General features: G+C 42.0%; 1 protein-coding gene across 3 annotated transcripts in view; it reads right to left on the reverse strand.

The window, feature by feature from the left end:
• ABCG1 (ATP binding cassette subfamily G member 1) overlaps positions 1-18742 on the reverse strand; it is a 49291-nt gene that overhangs the window by 12975 nt on the left and 17574 nt on the right. For all 3 annotated transcript variants that reach the window (XR_014563342.1, XM_083734899.1, XM_083734898.1), the window contains exons 3-8: positions 9562-9679; positions 7916-8048; positions 5289-5339; positions 4340-4485; positions 3053-3176; positions 1751-1865 (exon numbers count right to left, since the gene is read on the reverse strand). Coding sequence is in view for 2 of the 3 variants with exons in the window: in XM_083734899.1 (XP_083591025.1) it covers positions 1751-1865; positions 3053-3176; positions 4340-4485; positions 5289-5339; positions 7916-8048; positions 9562-9679 (687 nt within the window). In the remaining variant the exon portion in view is untranslated. The remainder of the gene's footprint in view (positions 1-1750; positions 1866-3052; positions 3177-4339; positions 4486-5288; positions 5340-7915; positions 8049-9561; positions 9680-18742) is intronic.

Genomic DNA, 18742 nt, shown 5'->3' on the forward strand with positions numbered 1-18742 from the left:
CCTGCAGAAGGTCACTTGCTCTTCAGACATGCAGTACACACTATACTGGCACTTTAGATGAAAGCTGGACTATCATAGGCGTCGACTCCATGGGGCCTGAGGGGGCCCGAGCCCCCTCAAAAAATCGTTTGGGGGGGCTCCGCCTCCCCAATAATTTACGAAAATTATTAGTTATATTATGCTTTGTAAAATCACAAAATTATGTTGGTATTTTTTATTTTCCTTGTTTGACGATAGTTACCTTTTAAAATACATTCAGTAATGAGTTAAAACAAAGCCACTCCCTTTCTACAGAGGGGGTGGGGTTGCGGGCTCTCGACCCATCAACAATCTCGCGGGGCTGGCGTCAGCCCCGCGAGAAGCGGGGATTCCCCCTAGCTCATTAATATTCACCGCCCACGGCGGCAGCCAATCGGCTGCCGCAAAGGGCGGGCCCTCACAGGTTCACTTAAGGTCGGGGCAGCCTGGGGCTCACCCCTTTCGTTCCCCCAGCAGCAGCGGTTTGGAGGTCTTGGGCCCCCCCAATATTTTTTATAAGTCGGTATGGGCCCCCGCCCCCCCCAATATTTTTTATAAGTCGGCGCCCCTGTGGACTATAGAAGTAGCTTAAAGCATGTTGCCTCCTTCCCCAATGTGGTGCCCGCCGAATGTTTTGGACTACAGTTGCCATTATCCTGTAGTCCAAAACATCCAGGTGCAACAGGGTGCAGAAGTCAGGACAGTGATTGTAACAGCTTTGAAATATGTTAGGCTTAATCGCAGGACTAAGTAAGTGTAACACCTTGTAAGACCAGACCCATATGATTGTAATATACAGTGGTACCTCTGGTTACGTACTTAATTTGTTCCGGAGGTCCATTCTTAACCTGAAACTGTTCTTAACCTGAAGCACCACTTTAGCTAATGGGGCCTCCTGCTGCTGCCGTGCCGCCGGAGCACAATTCTGTCTCATCCTGAAGCAAAGTTCTTAACCCGAGGTATTATTTCTGGGTTAGCAGAGACTGTAACCTGAAGCGTATGTAACCTGAAGCGTATGTAACCCGAAGTACTACTGTATAGGGTTGTCCACTAATTAAATAATTATCATTGAACACCTCCTGATATTTATTTGGTTACCTTTACTTTATACATTGATGAAATGTAGGGTTGCCATACGTCTGGAATACTGCAGTCGCAAACAGGTGTAAATTGGTGAAATGTCTGGGAAAATCTGGACATATGGTCGCCCATGTCGGTAGTGTCATTTTTGATGATTTTCCTCAGAAATAGTTAAAAAATGTCCCCCCCCCCAAAAAAAAACCCCACCTCAATAACTTTGCCAAAAAAAATCTCCGGATTTTCACTTTTTGAAATATGGTAAGTCAGTTTGAAACTTTTAAAATATCAAATTTATTAGCAAGTCCAGCCACTACAGTTTCAAAATTCAAATAAAACTGGACTTCTTGGATTTTTCTATTGAACAGAAGGAAGAACTTCAGGTAATTCAGATTTTTAAAATCATTTCAGTTGTTCTGGGGAAATGATGGTAGGAAACGAGACATGACATTGCCTGCGCCCCAATTTTTCATTTCTAAGAACTTATTCATGTGCTGAGTTCAGCATGCTTGCCTACCACTAGAGGGTGTGATTTAACAAGAAAGAGTTTATCATTTTATGACATATATTAAAAATAAATTTCCGTTTTGCTCTCAAGAGCTTGTTCAAAACAAAAACAAATAAGCACAACCAAGAAATCATTGCATTTGCTCACCAAAATCTGCTGGATTGTGGTATGTTGGACAATTTAAACCCAAATCTCTCAAGTAAGGGACTAGGTTTAACACTTTCCCACGGTAAATGCACTGCCCTTGGCTCAAGACATAGAGCTGAAAGAAAGAAAAAGAACAAATGATAAATAATACTCGAGACTGGCTGCCTTGTAAACCTATTCAGTAAACCACTATCTGATCAGAGGGGAAAGTAGCAAGATTCCTTGCTAAGAGTCTAAATCAAAGGACACTGCGACACAGCAACGTCCAAGGGATTTTAGTATACTTATCAGGAAGCAATGTGATTTCTCAGAATTAAGTAGTCTCAACTCTGAGGCCTTCACTTCTGGAAAACACATGAAGAGCTTTTATCTACTAAACTCTGTCTTCAGACACATAGTGGAAAACAGGCTGAACATGAAACCATCAAAGAAAGAGGAGTAACCAAGCAAATTGATTCTATAATTGTCATTCTTCACTTGCTTTTCACTGAGGGCCCCTCCGGACTAATACTTCATTGTAGGTTCATTCTGCAGCACAGTCCTGATACAATGGATCCCTCTGCCAGGACTCTGCTGTAAACTCCTCCCTCCCTTGCAAAGGAGTTGCAGTCATGTTGGGGTTTATTTGCATGCATCAGCAGATAATGTTTAATGAGGCCCTCAGATCACTTTAAAGTGTCACCCAATCCCAGTTGTGCCTCCTTGGAAGCAATTTTTTCCAACTGGAATGACTGAAAAACGTGCTGCCGTGATCATGAAAATCACCTCCAGGGTGGTGTGTGTTAGGTTCTCTGTGTGAATAGATCCCCAGGAACCATCAAGATCCAACCTATTAGTCCATTGACTGATAGGGGACGTCGACATGCAGGCATTTTCAAACAAGCAGCCTCCCAGAGGAACTTCTGAGGTAGCAAAATTTCCTGAGTATATGTGGAGTGGAACTGCCTTTAAGGCCACCTCAGCACAGAATAGCCATGGTTCTGTGGGAGTGCATCTTCTTTCCATCCAGATAGGGGTGGGGAAGCCCCTCTCTGAATGACTCTGGAATGCCACTGCCAGTCAGCATAGATACCACTGAGATTAATGTGCAGCATCAGCCTCACATGAAGCTTATGCAGCGAGGAAAAGAGAGAGGAAAAATACATACTCTTGGCCATGAAGCGAGACTGGGAAGCTATTCTATCTGTATGTCAGTGCAATGAGATCTCAGATACAGTATTGTGGCCTAGGAAATTAGATGCAGCTGTGAGTGCACTCTTTATACATCCATGCGCGTGGCAGAAAAGAAATCAAAGTAAGTACCTGGTCAAATTGCTCAAAGAGTTTGGCACTGGGCTGGTGTATAGTGCAGATAATGGACCGACCACCCTGTGCTAAAGCCTTCATCAAGGAGACGACTTGAAAGCAGGATGCACTGTCCAGGCCGCTAGGAAGAAAAGGAGTTTGTCAGGCTTGTTTTTTTCACTCGCTGATGTTCATAATAGCCCCTTTGAATTAAAAGAACAGAAGCTCCACAATCCCAACAGGGTTTGGGTAGGAGGAGACATTTCCAATGAGCTGCACTGGCTACCACCATTGGCTCTCCCTGGTTTTTCACATTTTAGTTTGGCAGCTACAAGATTGCTCTTAACATCTTAATGACTTCTGTTCCCTAAAGCATCCTTCTCGCTCCATCTCACTTTCAGCTTTTCGTATCTTGCATTTGTTGGCCAACAACATACGTCCTAGTTTTCAAAGGATCTGGGACCTTACACATCTCAGTACACTTATGGCTGCCACTGTGGGCTTCTGTTTTATAAACTCAGGGTCCAAGCCCTGGGGCACCACATTTTTAGTTCTGCATTGCAACTTCTGGGTGCCCTATTAACAGCACTGCTTGGAAGTTGCCTGTGATGCACTGGCAGCCAGAGATTGCTGCTGAAGGCATCACAGCAGGAGAAACAATGGCACCAACTGCCAGCAATCAGCAGAATCAGAACTAGTGAAGTCAGCATCATATTGTATATTGAACCATAGAATTGTAAGGTCAGTCATCTGGTTGAAACCCCCTGCAATGCAGAAATCTCAACTAAAGCATCCATGATAGACCTCTACTTTAAAAGGTACTGGTGAGTACATAAAATTCCTTGTTAGGAGTTTGGGGGTGGGGGTGGAATGGAGGAAGTAGAACTGGAACCATATAAACAAAGCAAAACATGAAATAAAATAAAAACAGAAAGAGTTCAGGAGTGGGGAGATTAAGGAAGCGAAGGAACTACCTTTGGTTGGAAGAAGGAATAATTAGATTGAATGATAATCAGTTTTAAATAAACTAAAACCAGAATGGGTTGTGGGGGTTAATGAAGGGAAGGGATTGGCTTTGGATAAAAGATGAAAGAATAATAGGGAATAATAATCTACTACATGCATTCTAGCAATGAAGTATTTAATTTTTTTTAAGTATTGGTTTTCTGCCTTGGCCCCATGCACTTTACCACATGACCCTTGGAGGGTGGGCCATGGATCAATGCGGTACTGCAAGCCATGCACTAAATAATGATGATAATGATGATGATGATGATACCATCTTTAGGTTGGAATACAAATTACCTGGTAGGTTCATCAAAAAACATAACTGGCGGGTTGTTCACCAGCTCCAAAGCAATAGCGAGACGCTTTCTCTGCCCCCCTGAAAGACTTCCGGTCCTCGTAGTGGCACAGGACAGCAAACCCAGAGCTGTCAGGATCTCCTTTACCTGAAATGAGGGACAACAAAGTATTTCAAAGGGTCTTCACAAGTGCTGTCCACATTCAACAGGGCGGGGAGACTCCAGTCTGCAGACCAAATCAGGATCCCCTGTTTGGTCCACTGGGGCAATTTTCAAAAACCAAAAAAAAAGCAGATGTCATATCTGATGTCAGGTATGGGGCAGGTAGAGATGTGTCTGGATCAGCTGCATGAGCCAATCCCTGCAGCAAGCAGGATTGAACCTTTCCCACCCATTAGTCGATGTGTGGAGAGTTCAGTCCTGCTCGATTTGGGAACGTTCATCAGTGCAATCTCTTTAACTCACTGTTTGCGACGGTCTCTACAACAATGAATTTCCTTCCAGCCACATACCCCAAACAACTATTTATCCTGCTGTCTATACAAGATCAAAAGCTGAGCTGCAAATCTAGCTAAAATATAATATCCAGCTGTTAAATGAAGCATCCTTATAATTGTCTGAATATTCCTATGAGTACTTTCAACATATTTTTCTTTCCTCTTTTATTCTTACATTGAGTGAAATTTAACCATTAACTGCTGGTCCTATAAATGGTAGGCAAGCAGCTGGGGCTTCTTTTTAATAAGCATGTATTCAATCTGCCCTCACCCCAAAAAGCACAAAATTCCAATAGTATATCCTAAATTCCGTTGTTACTGATATAAAGAGTGCTGCATGCATATTTCATCCCCCACAAGCAAGGAGGAACTAATTTTTAGCTCAGTTTTCACAATTACATTAAAAATATTCAGTATGCTTCATTTATTCCTTGAGCAAAGTACTATACATACCATTTCCCTCCTGCCTTCATCTTTTTCCTGAAGTTTCAGATGAGCAGATACCTGAAATATTAGGCCAAACATCATCCTTGTTAGACACTCATCTCTGAAGACTCCATCAACTATCAACATGATTGACTAACTACAGTTCCCAGGATGGTTTGGGGGATGCCATGACTGTTTAAAGTGACATGATACTGCTTTAAATGTATAGTGCAGATGTGGCTTAATTCGGAGCCTTCTCTTAGATAATTGAAGCTCCTATAGACAGGATGCCTTTGAGATTAGAATGCTTTTCAAACAAGCAATGCTTCTGTCTTGAGGAAGTGCAATCCAGCAAGAGTCCTTTACCACCTCTTTTCCTCCTTGACTCTGTATTTAAATCGTTTCTCATGATCAGACAAACCTTAGGAAGAAGAGAGTTGCACAAATGGCACACTTGGGAAGATTGGAAATCAGTTTGATGAGAGAGGAGAACAAATTGATAAAACACCGTGTAGACCTCTCATCCCTTCAGACTATAACTTGGTTCAGCTTGACTCAAGTTGCTATGGAAGGGTAAGGTTTACTCATGTAAACATCTTACATAGGCCCCCATTGTATTTAAACATGAGGAGGAAGTCCATATTTTTATTCAATGGGAAGACCCTCTTTATGTCTCCCTCCCTGCAATTTCCTGGTCTCTCTAAGAACCAGGAAGTTTCAGAGTTCGGATCTTTGAGTCAATGAATTGCTTTCTGAATAAACAATGGGCGGGTAATCACACAAAGACACTTGGACTTAAGAGCCTGCTGGATCTAGCATCCTGATCTCAGTGTGGCCGCCCAGATGCCTTCTGGGAAGCCTGCAAGCAGGACCAGAACACAACTGCACTCTTCCCACCTGTGATTCCCAGCAAATGGTATTCAGAGACCTACTGCCTCTGACATAGCAAAGAACACATGAAGGTGTTGACAAAGCAAAAACAGTGGCCAATAGCAGCAGATTTGTTTTATTTATTTTTTTCCTTTGGGCAGCTGCAATTAAAAAAAGAACTACTCTGAATCTTTTGATCCTAGAAGGTATGTTTAAATAACATTTAAATAAATATTTTCCCCAAAAGTCCTCAATATAATAATGCATTTAATCGCTGGAAAAATGAGTAGCTTGTATTTGACCAGGCCATCCCAGAGCAGTTGACCCTGTAACTGAACGCTCTTCAGGTCTCTGCACAAAACTGCCAAGTGGATTTCACAGAAGCCTGGACAGCGGACATTTTTAGATTTGTCAGCTCAAATCAGCCTCTCTGGCACTAGGCCAAAGGCGGCTGGCTTTGCCTCCTAGCCCAGTGTTTGTTTATGGAACAAGCAGCCTTGTTGAGAGGGAAGTGAAGGAAGAGGCAAGGAGCGTGTATTTTGGTCGTTCCCAAAGACCTTGGACTATCATTAAACTGAAATCACAGGGAGATAAGCTTTAGTTAGATGCATCAGCCTGGAAAGGATATTTCAAAGACCTGCCACTGGCAAGACAGGCTCTTCTATACAGGGAGCCACACTTTCTATGCACATTAGAGTATTAATGTGTTTTTGCTTTATCTACTGCAGCTGTATCTTCTGTGTGTAAACAAGTGACTTCCAGAATTGAAAAGCAGGGGTGCAGAGTAATGGATGGCCAGCCCTTTAATAATACAGATTTGTAACTCAGGCTCTTTTCTTAAAAAAAGAAATATGGATATGGTATCTATTTATTTTTCCTCACAAATTCTCTTCTGAATGCCCTCCACGAAGTGAAAAAGGCAAGTGAGGCGCTTCTCATTGCCCTGTTGTGGATGGTAGAGGAAGGAGAAGACCTTCTTTGTAGTGTTGCTCTGATCATCAGCCTGCACCTGTAGTCACAATAGTGGTTCCCTATAGGCGTGGACAGTCATCACATTACTGGGCTTCTGGTACCCAGGCCTTTGGAAAATCCAATTAAATTCTACCAATGCACAATGTCCCAGACAGTGCCCCCCCCCTAAAAAATGTTTAGGGGTACTCTCATTTTGACTCAATAAAACCTCCATTTTATAGTTCAAATCGGGGAAAATAAATACAGTAAATGGACAAAAGTACAAAGATTCATAAAATGTTTAGGGGTATGCATACCCCTGCGTCCCCACAGAAAAAAAGCACTGGTCCTAGGGTTGTTTGTTTGTTTGATGAAAGCCTGCTGTTTTTTATTGTTTTACTGTTCATGAGGGTTTTTAGACATGTTGATTGATGACCTTTTCCCTAGGTTTTATAATCTTAATTGTATTTCTTTAATTATTTAGTGTTTGTTAACCACTCTGGAAAGTTTTGATCAAGGTTTTATCCTTTCATACGCGTTTTATTGATTGCTTATTTAATGCTTGCGCTCTGGGAATTATTTTGAAGAAGGACAGTTTAGAAGTTCGGTAAATAATGAATAAAATGGGACTTCTTCCTTTGAGCTATAAAACAAACTTCTCATTGCCTGCTCCAAGGCAAGAGCAGAGTGATCAAGTCTACAGACTGCTTCACTTTGCAGCACTTAAGCCTGCAAAGAGGTTTGTCAGGGTAACAGCACACAGGGTTAAGCCTTATAAAGGAGTCTTGAAGCCACAGTCATGGGGAAGTTCAGGTGGAATATGGTTCAATTACCATCATGGCTTCTTGGACAGTAAGATGTGGAAGTAGCATGTCATCTTGCATTATGTAACAGGACACTTTGCGGAAAGAGCGCAGATCACGGGGTTGTCCATTGATGAGGATCTCTCCTTTCATCCCAGTCTCTCTGAAATTGGTCAAGAAAAGAAAAAGAGCATGAAACTTTCCTTCACATCCTTTAGGGGGAGACAAAGCTAAGGGCTGGCTTGCACTTAGGGACTGACTTATTTGTCAAATACAGTTCTCTGTTTCCCATTTTTCAGTCTTGAATTCTGTTCTCCACATTTCTGCACAAATTTGCCAGTTTTATGCATATAATATTTTATGAATTTGTAGTAAAATGATCAATTTTCATTTAAAAAAATCCTCATGGAAGTTCATCTGCATTTTGATGCAAATTTAGCCTTATGTAAGTATGCAGATTTGACTAATGTACTCACTTTTGCAAGTGATTTCCCCTAATACAATGCATTGTTATGGTATTCTCACTATCATGTTAACGATTATGCACTCTACATTTTTGTAAACATTGCTTGGCTAGAAAATTCCATTCCCAAATTAGGAGACGTGTAAATTTTGAAGGATAGCTATTCTTTGGTTCTTAAAGTGTGAATAAGGCAGGTTTGCCTTTAAAGGTGAACTGAACCAAATTTGTCTCCTACCCCTATGTGCACTTTACATTTTTTAAAAAAGACATGCAAGTCAATTATGCTTCTGCAGATGCAAGTAAACACAATGTGTGAAGTGATCTCACTCACTCATCTGACTCACGAGAGCTCCAAGGCTGTTTTGTAAATCATGAGATTGTAGGCAAGTCCTACATTCAGAAGACTGCAATGAGCAAATCAGCCCTCGGAGCAGGTGGCATACTATTTACTTCTAAATCTCTGGAGTTCTCTCAATCATGCAGCACAATGAGTGAAAATATTTGTCTTATCAAAACACTTGTAGACTTTAAACCAGGGAATCCAAATCTGCAGGAGCAGGTTTGAGCAACAGTGTTGCTGATATCTATTAAGGCTTTTTTAAAAAAATATGTTTTATAAATGCAAGGTGAAATATTTGCTTAAGAACAAGGATTAAACCTAAGGTTCTTCTATGTATTATAAGGTAAAGGGACCCTTAACCATTAGGTCCAGTCGTGACCGACTCTGGGGTTGCTGCGCTCATCTCGCTTTATTGGCCGAGGGAGCCGGCGTTTGTCCTCAGACAGCTTCCGGGTCATGTGGCCAGCATGACTAAGCCACTTCTGAACCAGAGCAGCACGGAAATGCCGTTTACCTTCCCACCGGAGCAGTACCTATTTATCTACTTGCACTTTGACATGCTTTCAAACTGCTAGGTTGGCAGAAGCTGGGACCGAACAACGGGAAATCACTGCGTCGCAGGGATTTGAGCCGCCGACCTTCTGATCGGCAAGTCCTAGGCTCTGTGGTTTAACCCACAGCGCCACCAGTGTCCCTGGCAGCAAATGCAAGTTTGTGACAGTGAATAAATATAACAAAGAAGGTGCAGCCAATTCTGGTTCTGCGTTTACAAGCACATGTTTGTCATCTCACATATTACAAGTTTAGCTGCACACCTAAAATTAGTTATATTTAAACAACATAATGTGGGAATTGACTGTTGCCCTCACTCACCTGTATCCTGCCAGGATGTTCATGAGAGTTGACTTTCCAGCTCCAGAAGGACCCATAATGGCCACAAGTTCTCCACTGCTGAACTTTCCTGAAATTCCTTTCAACAAGGTCTTGAAACCTGCAAAAGAAGATGGTGCAATGTTTAGAAGTTTACCCCACGTCTTCCTAGTCATTCTAGCAGATTAGAATCTGAAGTACTTGCATCCCAAGATTGATTTAAGACTCAAGATGTCGCTAGTCTCTACACAAGCTAGACCTTGTCAGGTAGCCTCAATTTAAGTGCTTGGTTTGATATTCAATATGTAATAAAACTATGCACTGCAGAGAGAACTTCCATTTTCTTGAAAAATCTTACAAGGAAAACATAAACAGTGAACATTTATTTGTTGTAAATAAAAGCTCTTTACCATTTTATTACCTACGATCTTTTCCCTAGTAGAGTTGTCTTAGCATGGTATTTCAAGCACGCTACACCTTTCTGAGTTTTGTTTATCTATTTCTTCGTAGTTTAAGAGGCAGAAATTAGGTTGTTGCAGCACCTACACTTTGCAACTCCCTGCCTGTTGACATCAGGCAAGTGCCTTCACCGTACTCCTTTTGCTGCCTGCTAAAAGCATTTTTATTTAGGCAAGCCTACCCAGATATTTTCCTGCCAACCTAGCAGTTCGAAAGCACGTCAAAGTGCAAGTAGATAACTAGGTACCACTCTGGCGGGAAGGTAAACGGCGTTTCTGTGCGCTGCTCTGGTTTGCCAGATGCGGCTTAGTCATGCTGGCCACATGACCCGGAAGCTGTACACCGGCTCCCTCGGCCAATAAAGCGAGATGAGCGCAGCAACCCCAGAGTTGGCCACGACTGGACCTAATGGTCAGGGGTCCCTTTACCTCACCCAGATATTTAGAAAGTTGATGCGAGCTTTAACCTCTTTTTAGTTTATTATTTCAACTTTTTGAAAGTCTCAAATCATTGTTTCTAATTCTTCTTATTGATAAAATGTATTGTCTTGTCTCTTTTTTTGTAAACCGCTTTAAGTTTTGTTTGTTTTTACAATCAAGTGGTGCATAAATTTTATGACATGATAAATAAATAAAACAGTGAAACTAAGATATTCACAGGATATAGTGATGCCCATCATCTAAAATGGCTTTAAAAATGGGATTAGACAAATTGATGGGTGAGAATACTACCAATGGCTACTTCTTAACTTCCAGGATCAGAGGCAGGTTGCCTCTGGATTCCAGTTGCTGGAAAATGTGAGTGGGAGAATGCGATTGCACTCCTATCCTGAAGATTGTGGGCTTCCCAATGGCACGGAGTTGCTGCTGTGAGAACAGAGGCTCAGCTAGACTGGTAAAGAAAAAGCGATTTATATGTGTGGTATTACACTGTGCCACCAAGACGTGGAGTCTTGTTTTGTTTCTACCTGTTTTCCCTGTTTAAATATACAACACTTTAAACTGAAACACTTCTTTGATGTGTCTAGATCCAGGCTAGGATGCTGAACTAGATGGGCCCTTGGTCTCATCCAGCACGACTCTGCTATGGTCACAGAACAGCAGGAAGTGAATGTGAGAAAGCAAGTTTGACATTCAATAAGTCAATCATTTTCATCTTCATCAGCCATTGAAAATCCAGATTTGAAAGAAAAGGCCTAGAGTTTGCTTGTAATGTCTGCATTGATTTTAGCAGACTGCTCCAGCTGCTGTACCCCCATCATTTGTGTTTATACAGACATTTTGACAAACATGTAAGAGGTTTCCAATGTACTTGGCTCTTGAACAGTGTTGAAAACACAAGCCTCACTGATTTCCAGGAATCTTCACAATATGAAAAGGAGTTGAAAGCAAGATAAAATGTCACTCCCGTATCCACGCCTTTCAAAAAATACCAACTGCATACTGAAAAGTGCTCATCATAAATTATTTGTCAAGGTGCAACCTTAAGTGCATCCCGCAAGCTGCGTTTAAGCTGCCAGTGTGAAAGAAGGTTTACAATGAACGCTGTCAGAGATGTCCACCTCCGAACAAGAATAATGTGTGCTGGGTGAGAACAGCAATTGTTCAGGAATTCAGGGTGAGAACAGTTGTTCAGGAATTCAGGGTGAGAACAGCAATTGTTCAGGAAACGTCACTAGCTTGATGGAAATGACTTAACTGAAGAAAAATAGAAATTTGGATCCAGGCAGTACTGCAGGTATGCGGGAACCTGTGCTCCAGATGTTGCTAAACTACTGACATGTCAGACCTGGCCACGGTGATGTATGCCATAGTTACATCTCTGTTGGACTACTGCAAATTGCTCTCTGTGCAGGTGCCTTTGAAAAATGTTTGGAAGTTTCAGCTGGCCCAGAATGCTGCAGCCAGACTGCTCTCTGGGGCTAGTTGCAGGGAGCATGTTACTTCCTTGTGAAAACAACTGGCCACTGGTCTGTTTCTGGTCACAATTCAAAGTGATGGTTATCATCTATAAAGCCATATGTGGCTGGGGCACAGGATACCCGAAAGATCTGTATCTCCCTTTACTAATCTGTCCAGGCGCTATGATCCTCAGCTGAGCATCTGTGATGGCCTGGGAATCCGATTCAGAGGCTGAACCGGAGGAATCCCAGCCTGCACAGGAGTCCCCGCCTCCAGGGCCGGCTGAGCTGGGGCAGGGCCTTGATTCTGAAGCGCCTGCACCTGTGCCGGATCCTCAGGAGCAGGCACCAGGTGAATCCACTCTGGCTCCGGAGGTGATTGAGGACGCATTGCCTACAGGTGCGCCTCTCCCAGCCCTGTCAGAGGAAGGTGAGTCTTCCCCTGGGTCCAGTACCCCTTCGGCCTCTCCTGAGCTGCAGAGGCTCAGGGCAGAGAGGCGGAGGGAACTGGTTTCTCCCAGGAGGAGTGCTCGCCTTAAGGCCAGGAGAGGCGGGTCACCTGGGGGCCGGGGCCGCCCCTGGCCTCAGAGAAGATAAAGGCCAGTCAGCCCGGTCCCAGGTTGTGGGAGCAATGTCGTTGAAAAGCTGTTTCGGCCAGCACCCAGTCCTGTTCCTCCAGAGTTCCTGTCCTTGCCCGGCTCCTCGCTTTGGACCCCGCCTCGCCCGTGGAGGACAGACTACCGACCCTCGACCCAGGTCCTGGACCTCGCCGCATGGTAACCTCCCCCCCAGGACTAGCACAGCATCTTTTCTCGGTCCCATCAACATCAGAGGCACAGCTGGTGGTGATACAAGAGACAGACTTTTCATACTGTGAAATTCCCTCCCAAGAGAGGTTTGACAGGCTCCCTCCTTGTTATCTCTCCACTGGCAGGCTAAGACCTTCTTTTTCAGGTAGGCCTCTGAAAACTAGGTGCCAGTGATGTTGACCACTGGGCTGGTATCAGGGCAATCAGTAACACAGTGCCAGTTTTAATTGTGCTTTATTTTTTAACTATTGTGTTTAACTAGTTTGCTTTCATGACCTTGTCTTTTATACTGATGTTTTTAAAATGTTGTAAGCTGTCTTGAATCCCAGTTCGAGAGAAAGGAAGTTACAAAAAGACAGACAAACTACAACTTCCATCATCCCTGGGCCATTGGCTATGCTTGCTAGGGATGATGGGAACTGAAGTGCAATATCCTCTGGTAGGTCACAGGTTCCCTTTGCCTGCATCACTGTGTTTCACAACTGGCCTTACCACATTAAGTAACTGTATTTTCCCAGGATTTCACAACTGGTCTAGCCACATTAAGCAATGTATACACTGCTGCCTCCCCACAGTATTTAACCCAAGCGTAAAAACATTTATTTATTTATTTATTCAAGGGGAAGAGTACAAAATGAATTAAAGAACTGGATTTTGTTAACGATCATTTCAGGCTACTGAGACCCTAAAACACAATGTCATGCATTATTCTTCTCTGGAAATGGGTGAAAGGTCTTGTTGCCTATGAAGGTCAACCAAGTAGAGACTAGTTATCTATGTAATACCAGCATTGTGCCCCTTATAATCCCTCATGGAGGATTAAAAATATTCAGACACAGAAAGAACTAGAGCCTTTCTCTGCTGCAGAACATTTCAAGGCTAATCTGATTTAGAATCTGTTGACCCATAAATTCTATATTGGCATTGCATGCTTCCTGCGATTATAAACACTGGTGCTGTCGGGGTAGAATTTTCGGGCAAAAGTCTAAGACCTGCACAAAATGAATACCTTGCATTGCTAAAAACAAAACAAGAGTAGCGGAACGGAATTATGCTGACCAAGTCACCATTTGTGATCTAGAAGAGACACCAAGAGATGCCCTTCTTTCCTCCACAATATATACTGTCTTACAAAAATGCCTTCACCAGTTAATGAAAAACCTAACCAAATGATGTGTATACAAAACAATCCTATCTCAAGACACCATCATGGAGTCCCAAAATATAAAAAGCATGTGGGACTTGTGAGAAAGTTTCCTCAAAAAGTGTAGGAAGTAAATACGATTTCCAAAGGGATAAACACTATTATTGTAAAACTGTGGCCTAAGGAGTTAGAGAGAGATTATAAGCACTGATCTCTTAACTAAATCTCTGGCATAACAGCACAAGGCACTTATATGAACCATTGTCTAAAATCAGGAATCAGTCAGGTAAGAAACTATGGCATGAACTGGGGGAAAAAAGCAGTTAAATTGTTAATTTAACTAAAACATAGATTCCAGAAACTCTCGTATACCCCTTTAACTTTTTTGTTCTCTCAGAGCCATGGATTAAATTTCAGCTAGGCATTAGATCTGACAGACTGCATTGTGTTGTTAAACAGAAGGAAGTCTTTACAAAGTAAGGTTTATGGATCTTTCTAAAGCTGTGCATGCCGTACTCCCCCCCCCCCCAGCAGCAGCCTATTCATTGTATAAATTTAATAACTGGATAATGCTTTTCTTCAGAGAAACTAATGAGACGTGACAACCCACTAGGCAGTTGGACCCCTAACACTATAGCATTTGTGGCTGGCCATTTAGCAGATGGTGTGACCTCATGCTTCCTGCCCAACTACAAGTCGTTCACCACAAATTCATCACTGCCGTATTAGTATGTTGTATGTACGTCAACTTAGATTTCCTTAGGAAGTGTGAAGTTCTTTAAACTTCTCTTTACAGTAATTCTCTCTTAGCAGTACTCTTGCTGACGTTATCCAAAAATCAACAAACTAATAAGAGCACAGATTGAGCCCAAAAGGAAGAGAAAATACCACATAATTTGGGGCTAGCGGGCCATAACTTTACTGGTACTATTTCTTAAGCCATTTAAAAGAGGGGTCACCAGCCCACCATCTGAGGGTGCCTACAAAGGTCTTCACTGGTGCCCTCAGGAAAGCACTGCAGACTAAGTCTCTAGTCCTCCTAGAAAAAATGTTATGAAGCAAAAAGTTCAGAAGTCTTTTGTGTTTGACGGGACTTGATCCCAGATAAATAGCTACAATATGACAGTCTAACTGGAGCCCTCAGCACACATTCAAAATTTGAAATGTACCCCCTGGTCCAAAAAGGTTGTTGACTCCTCTCTTAAGGGATTTGTGGCTAAACCAGTGTTTCCCAACCTTTGGTCTCTAGCTTGTTTGGACTACACTTCCCATCATCCCTGACCACTGGTCTTGCTCACTAAGTATGATGGGAGTTGAAGTCCCAAAACAGTTGGAGACCCAAGGTTGGGAAACACTGAGCTAAACAGTACATTAACCTTTTTGACTAACTCCATCTATCCCAGTGCAGGTATTCCTCTTGGTGAGATAGCAGAGACCATCTCCCTTCACCTCAGTCTTCTCATAAGCCAGCTCCTCTGACTTGGAGCTAAAGTCTACTATCAACAACTTCACCAATTAGAATGAAAAGAAACCAAACAACGGCAAACCAGAACCTTCCAAAAGTCACCAACATGCTCTTGACACAACAGCCACAATTGCACAACACTCCAAACCCTAATTTGGAAGATCATGAATGAGTTAATGCTGAGCTCATAAATTTCCTCCCCCCACTTCGCCACACGTGAAGAGTAACGTCTGTTTCCAACTGGTGTCCAAATAGTGCAAACTATGGTTTTCTCAAACCAAAGTCTGCTTGTAAATGAGGATCAAAAAGATGGTTTGGGGTCTTGGTTGTGAGTAACTATGATAGGCAAACTGCCACACTAAGATCCACAAGTCTCTACTTCACAAATTGCCCCTGAAGTGGCAAACAAAAAGTGCACGTTGTCTATATTTCAGCACAATGCATTTCTTTGTAAAGTGTAAATAGATTCTGATACTACCAATCCTTTGTTTCCTATGAGCTACTGCCAAGGTTTGTTTCTTTAATGCCAACATTACAGAAGAAAGACAACCAGTTGGTAGGCTTGGACTTGTGTGAATGGAGAAGAAAGCTTGACGTAGAAAAGGCTATAACACTGAAATTCTTCTTAATATTATTAGCGAGGATGGCAGCTTTCATGCTTTAAAAAAATTAAATGATCCATTCTCCTACACAGATATAATTTTCCTTAATTGTTGTCTTAAAAGATTATGAAAATGAATTTTTCAATAAGACAACTTTGTCAGGATCTGGTTCTTAAAAGCAGGTGCTGGCATTGTGTGAGAAGCAACATAAAGCTAGATATAAGTAGATACAGCCATATGCCTGCAATCCAGAGCACAGAGAGAGAGCCTCTTAAATGGGTCAATGAACGATAATAACCCTGCTCCCACCAGGCTTCATGCAAGTGACTCAAGGATGTATTCCACATGGCAAGCTTCAGGTCTACAGGTTTGAGGAATTATGAGTCAGAATGTGTCTTGCTCTGTGCGTTTGTTTGCCTCCAAATAAGGGGGAAAGTGATGAGGTGAAGTTACATGATTTACTGTTTTAATCTTTTCTGTGAATTTACAGAATAGCTTCTTTTCAAGCAATTCAAGCCTTATGTAAACATTTGGCAGGTTATTATTGTTAGAAAAAAGATCTTGCGTTTGCTTTTGAATAGGAGTCTTTCCTGGAAGGATCTCTCTCTCTTAACACAAAGAGACAAGGCAGGCACCTGTGGTCATAAGGATGACTCACAAACACAACAGTAGAACACCTACTGGGGCTGGAGAAAGATATGCCTATGCCAATCAAGCGGCCACCGATTAGATTTTGTGATTCTATTATGAGCTAAAGCCCAAATATTCAAGGGTTCATAACAAGGCCACACACCAATCAAAACTATACACACACACACACACACACACACACACACACACAGAGGCTGACATCCAGTGGTGCTAACTGCCAACAGGATAGATTTCCATGAATGAAATGGGGTTTCCCATTCCACTCTCATTCTCTGCAGCTCCCTGTGTGCCCACAAATCAGTTCTGGAGGGTTTGGGGAACCTGCTGGAGAACATCTGGGAGGATGGGGCTACAGGGAGGAGCAATGGAAAACCATCCATCCATCCATCCATCCAACTATCATCTTAACACCACTTCCTTTACAACTAGTAACAATACCACTAAAACATTTCTAATGGCCTTGAGTAGGAAAGTGGAATAACTTCAATTCAGTTTGCAGTTGCTAAAACAATGCACAAAGCACAAAATCCACACTTCTCCAAATTTTGCAGCACAGCTCCACAGCCAAGTAATTATATATCATAAAAATTCATGGATCAGGGGAAATAGCATCCAAAAATGCATTGCTTTGCAAAAATATGTATACTAGGCTAAACGGCATACAAAAATGTGTATATCCAGACTAAAATGCTGAGTAGTTTTCATGAGGATTTTAAAAGAAAACTGCAGACTCATATCAAAATGTGATTGGGAAAACAGAAAGAAACCAACACTGATATTTTCACTCATCCCTAGCCTAGACACACACACAAAATCTAGAGGCCTGGTGAAACTGGCAAATTTGCACAATTTCTCTAAAATTTAGTGTAACAGTAGCATCTGTGCTCCTGAATGCTAAAATAATAATAATATTCCTCCCATTAATGTGGAAACAATCTGGATTTATTCCAGATTTTTTGTTTATGCCTAGAGCATTGACAACAGCGTTTTTAGCTCTCCTCTGGATTATTTGCATCAATGAAGTCTCAGAAATGAAAATATTTTCACTGCCAACACACTAAACACAGAACCTGCTAAAACATCCCTGAACTATTCTAATTAGCCATCATAATTTCTTCTGAAATGTGTAGAAACATTAAACAGAAACCCACTACACAGTGAAAACATCAGTGCTAGCAGAAAGAAAATGCATTAAGTGGATTTTAGAAGGATGGTTTTTACTGTCCCTGCAGTTCGGAAACTGAAAAACTGAGCAACCATGATAATACTGAACTTTCATCTGTTTTCAAATCCTAGACAACCTACATTCAGTATGTTGGTTTAATATCAACTGATAAAGTAGATAAAGTAATATGAAGTAAATCTGGAAGTGAGTGTTCCGGTTTGCAAACGTTCTTTGGAACCCGAACGTCGGACACGGCTTCCACAATCGGAAGCTGCACCTTGGTTTCTGAACGTTTTAGAAGTCGAACGGACTTTCAGAACAGATTCCATTCGATTTCCAAGGTACCACTGTACTTTTTTGAGAATATAGTACCTGTCTAAAGTGGAATGCACTCCCCAGGAAGGTCATCTGGCGCCTTTGTTACATATCTTTAGACACCAGGCAAAAATATTCCTTTTCTCCCAGGCCTTTGGCTAATTAAACAATCTATGGCATTTTAAACTGTTTGTGTGCAGGTGTTGTTTTTGTTTGTTATTATGTTATGTATTTTGACGGGGGGGGGGTTATATTGCAAATTGCCCTGTGATATTTGGATGAAGTGCAATATAGAAATTTAGTAAATAATAATAGCAGCATTACAACTTTAACCCATGGTAACTAATACAGTACATGACTAAGTTTATCTCAAAGGGGAAGTTTTCACATCCAATGTTTCAGACATGTGATCAGGTTCCAGGAAGACAAAGCTATCACTGCTGCCCATCACACATTGCTGTTGAGCTACCTCCCTGCTGGGTATCAGGAAAAAAATTCTCTTGCCAATAGTAGGAATAGCTGAAGAACAAACAGACCAGGAGGACCACAAAACTATTTAGATGGCATTTTTAAAAGGCTGGGTGGCTATTTTACCACCATAGTGACCTAGACCTCCATCATATTGTCATTCTTTCCACATAATCAGTTTTATTCCCCAGCATATTACACAATAG

The sequence above is a fragment of the Podarcis gaigeae genome, assembly GCF_964106915.1.
Source record: "Podarcis gaigeae genome assembly, chromosome: 4".
Classification (NCBI taxonomy): domain Eukaryota; kingdom Metazoa; phylum Chordata; class Lepidosauria; order Squamata; family Lacertidae; genus Podarcis; species Podarcis gaigeae.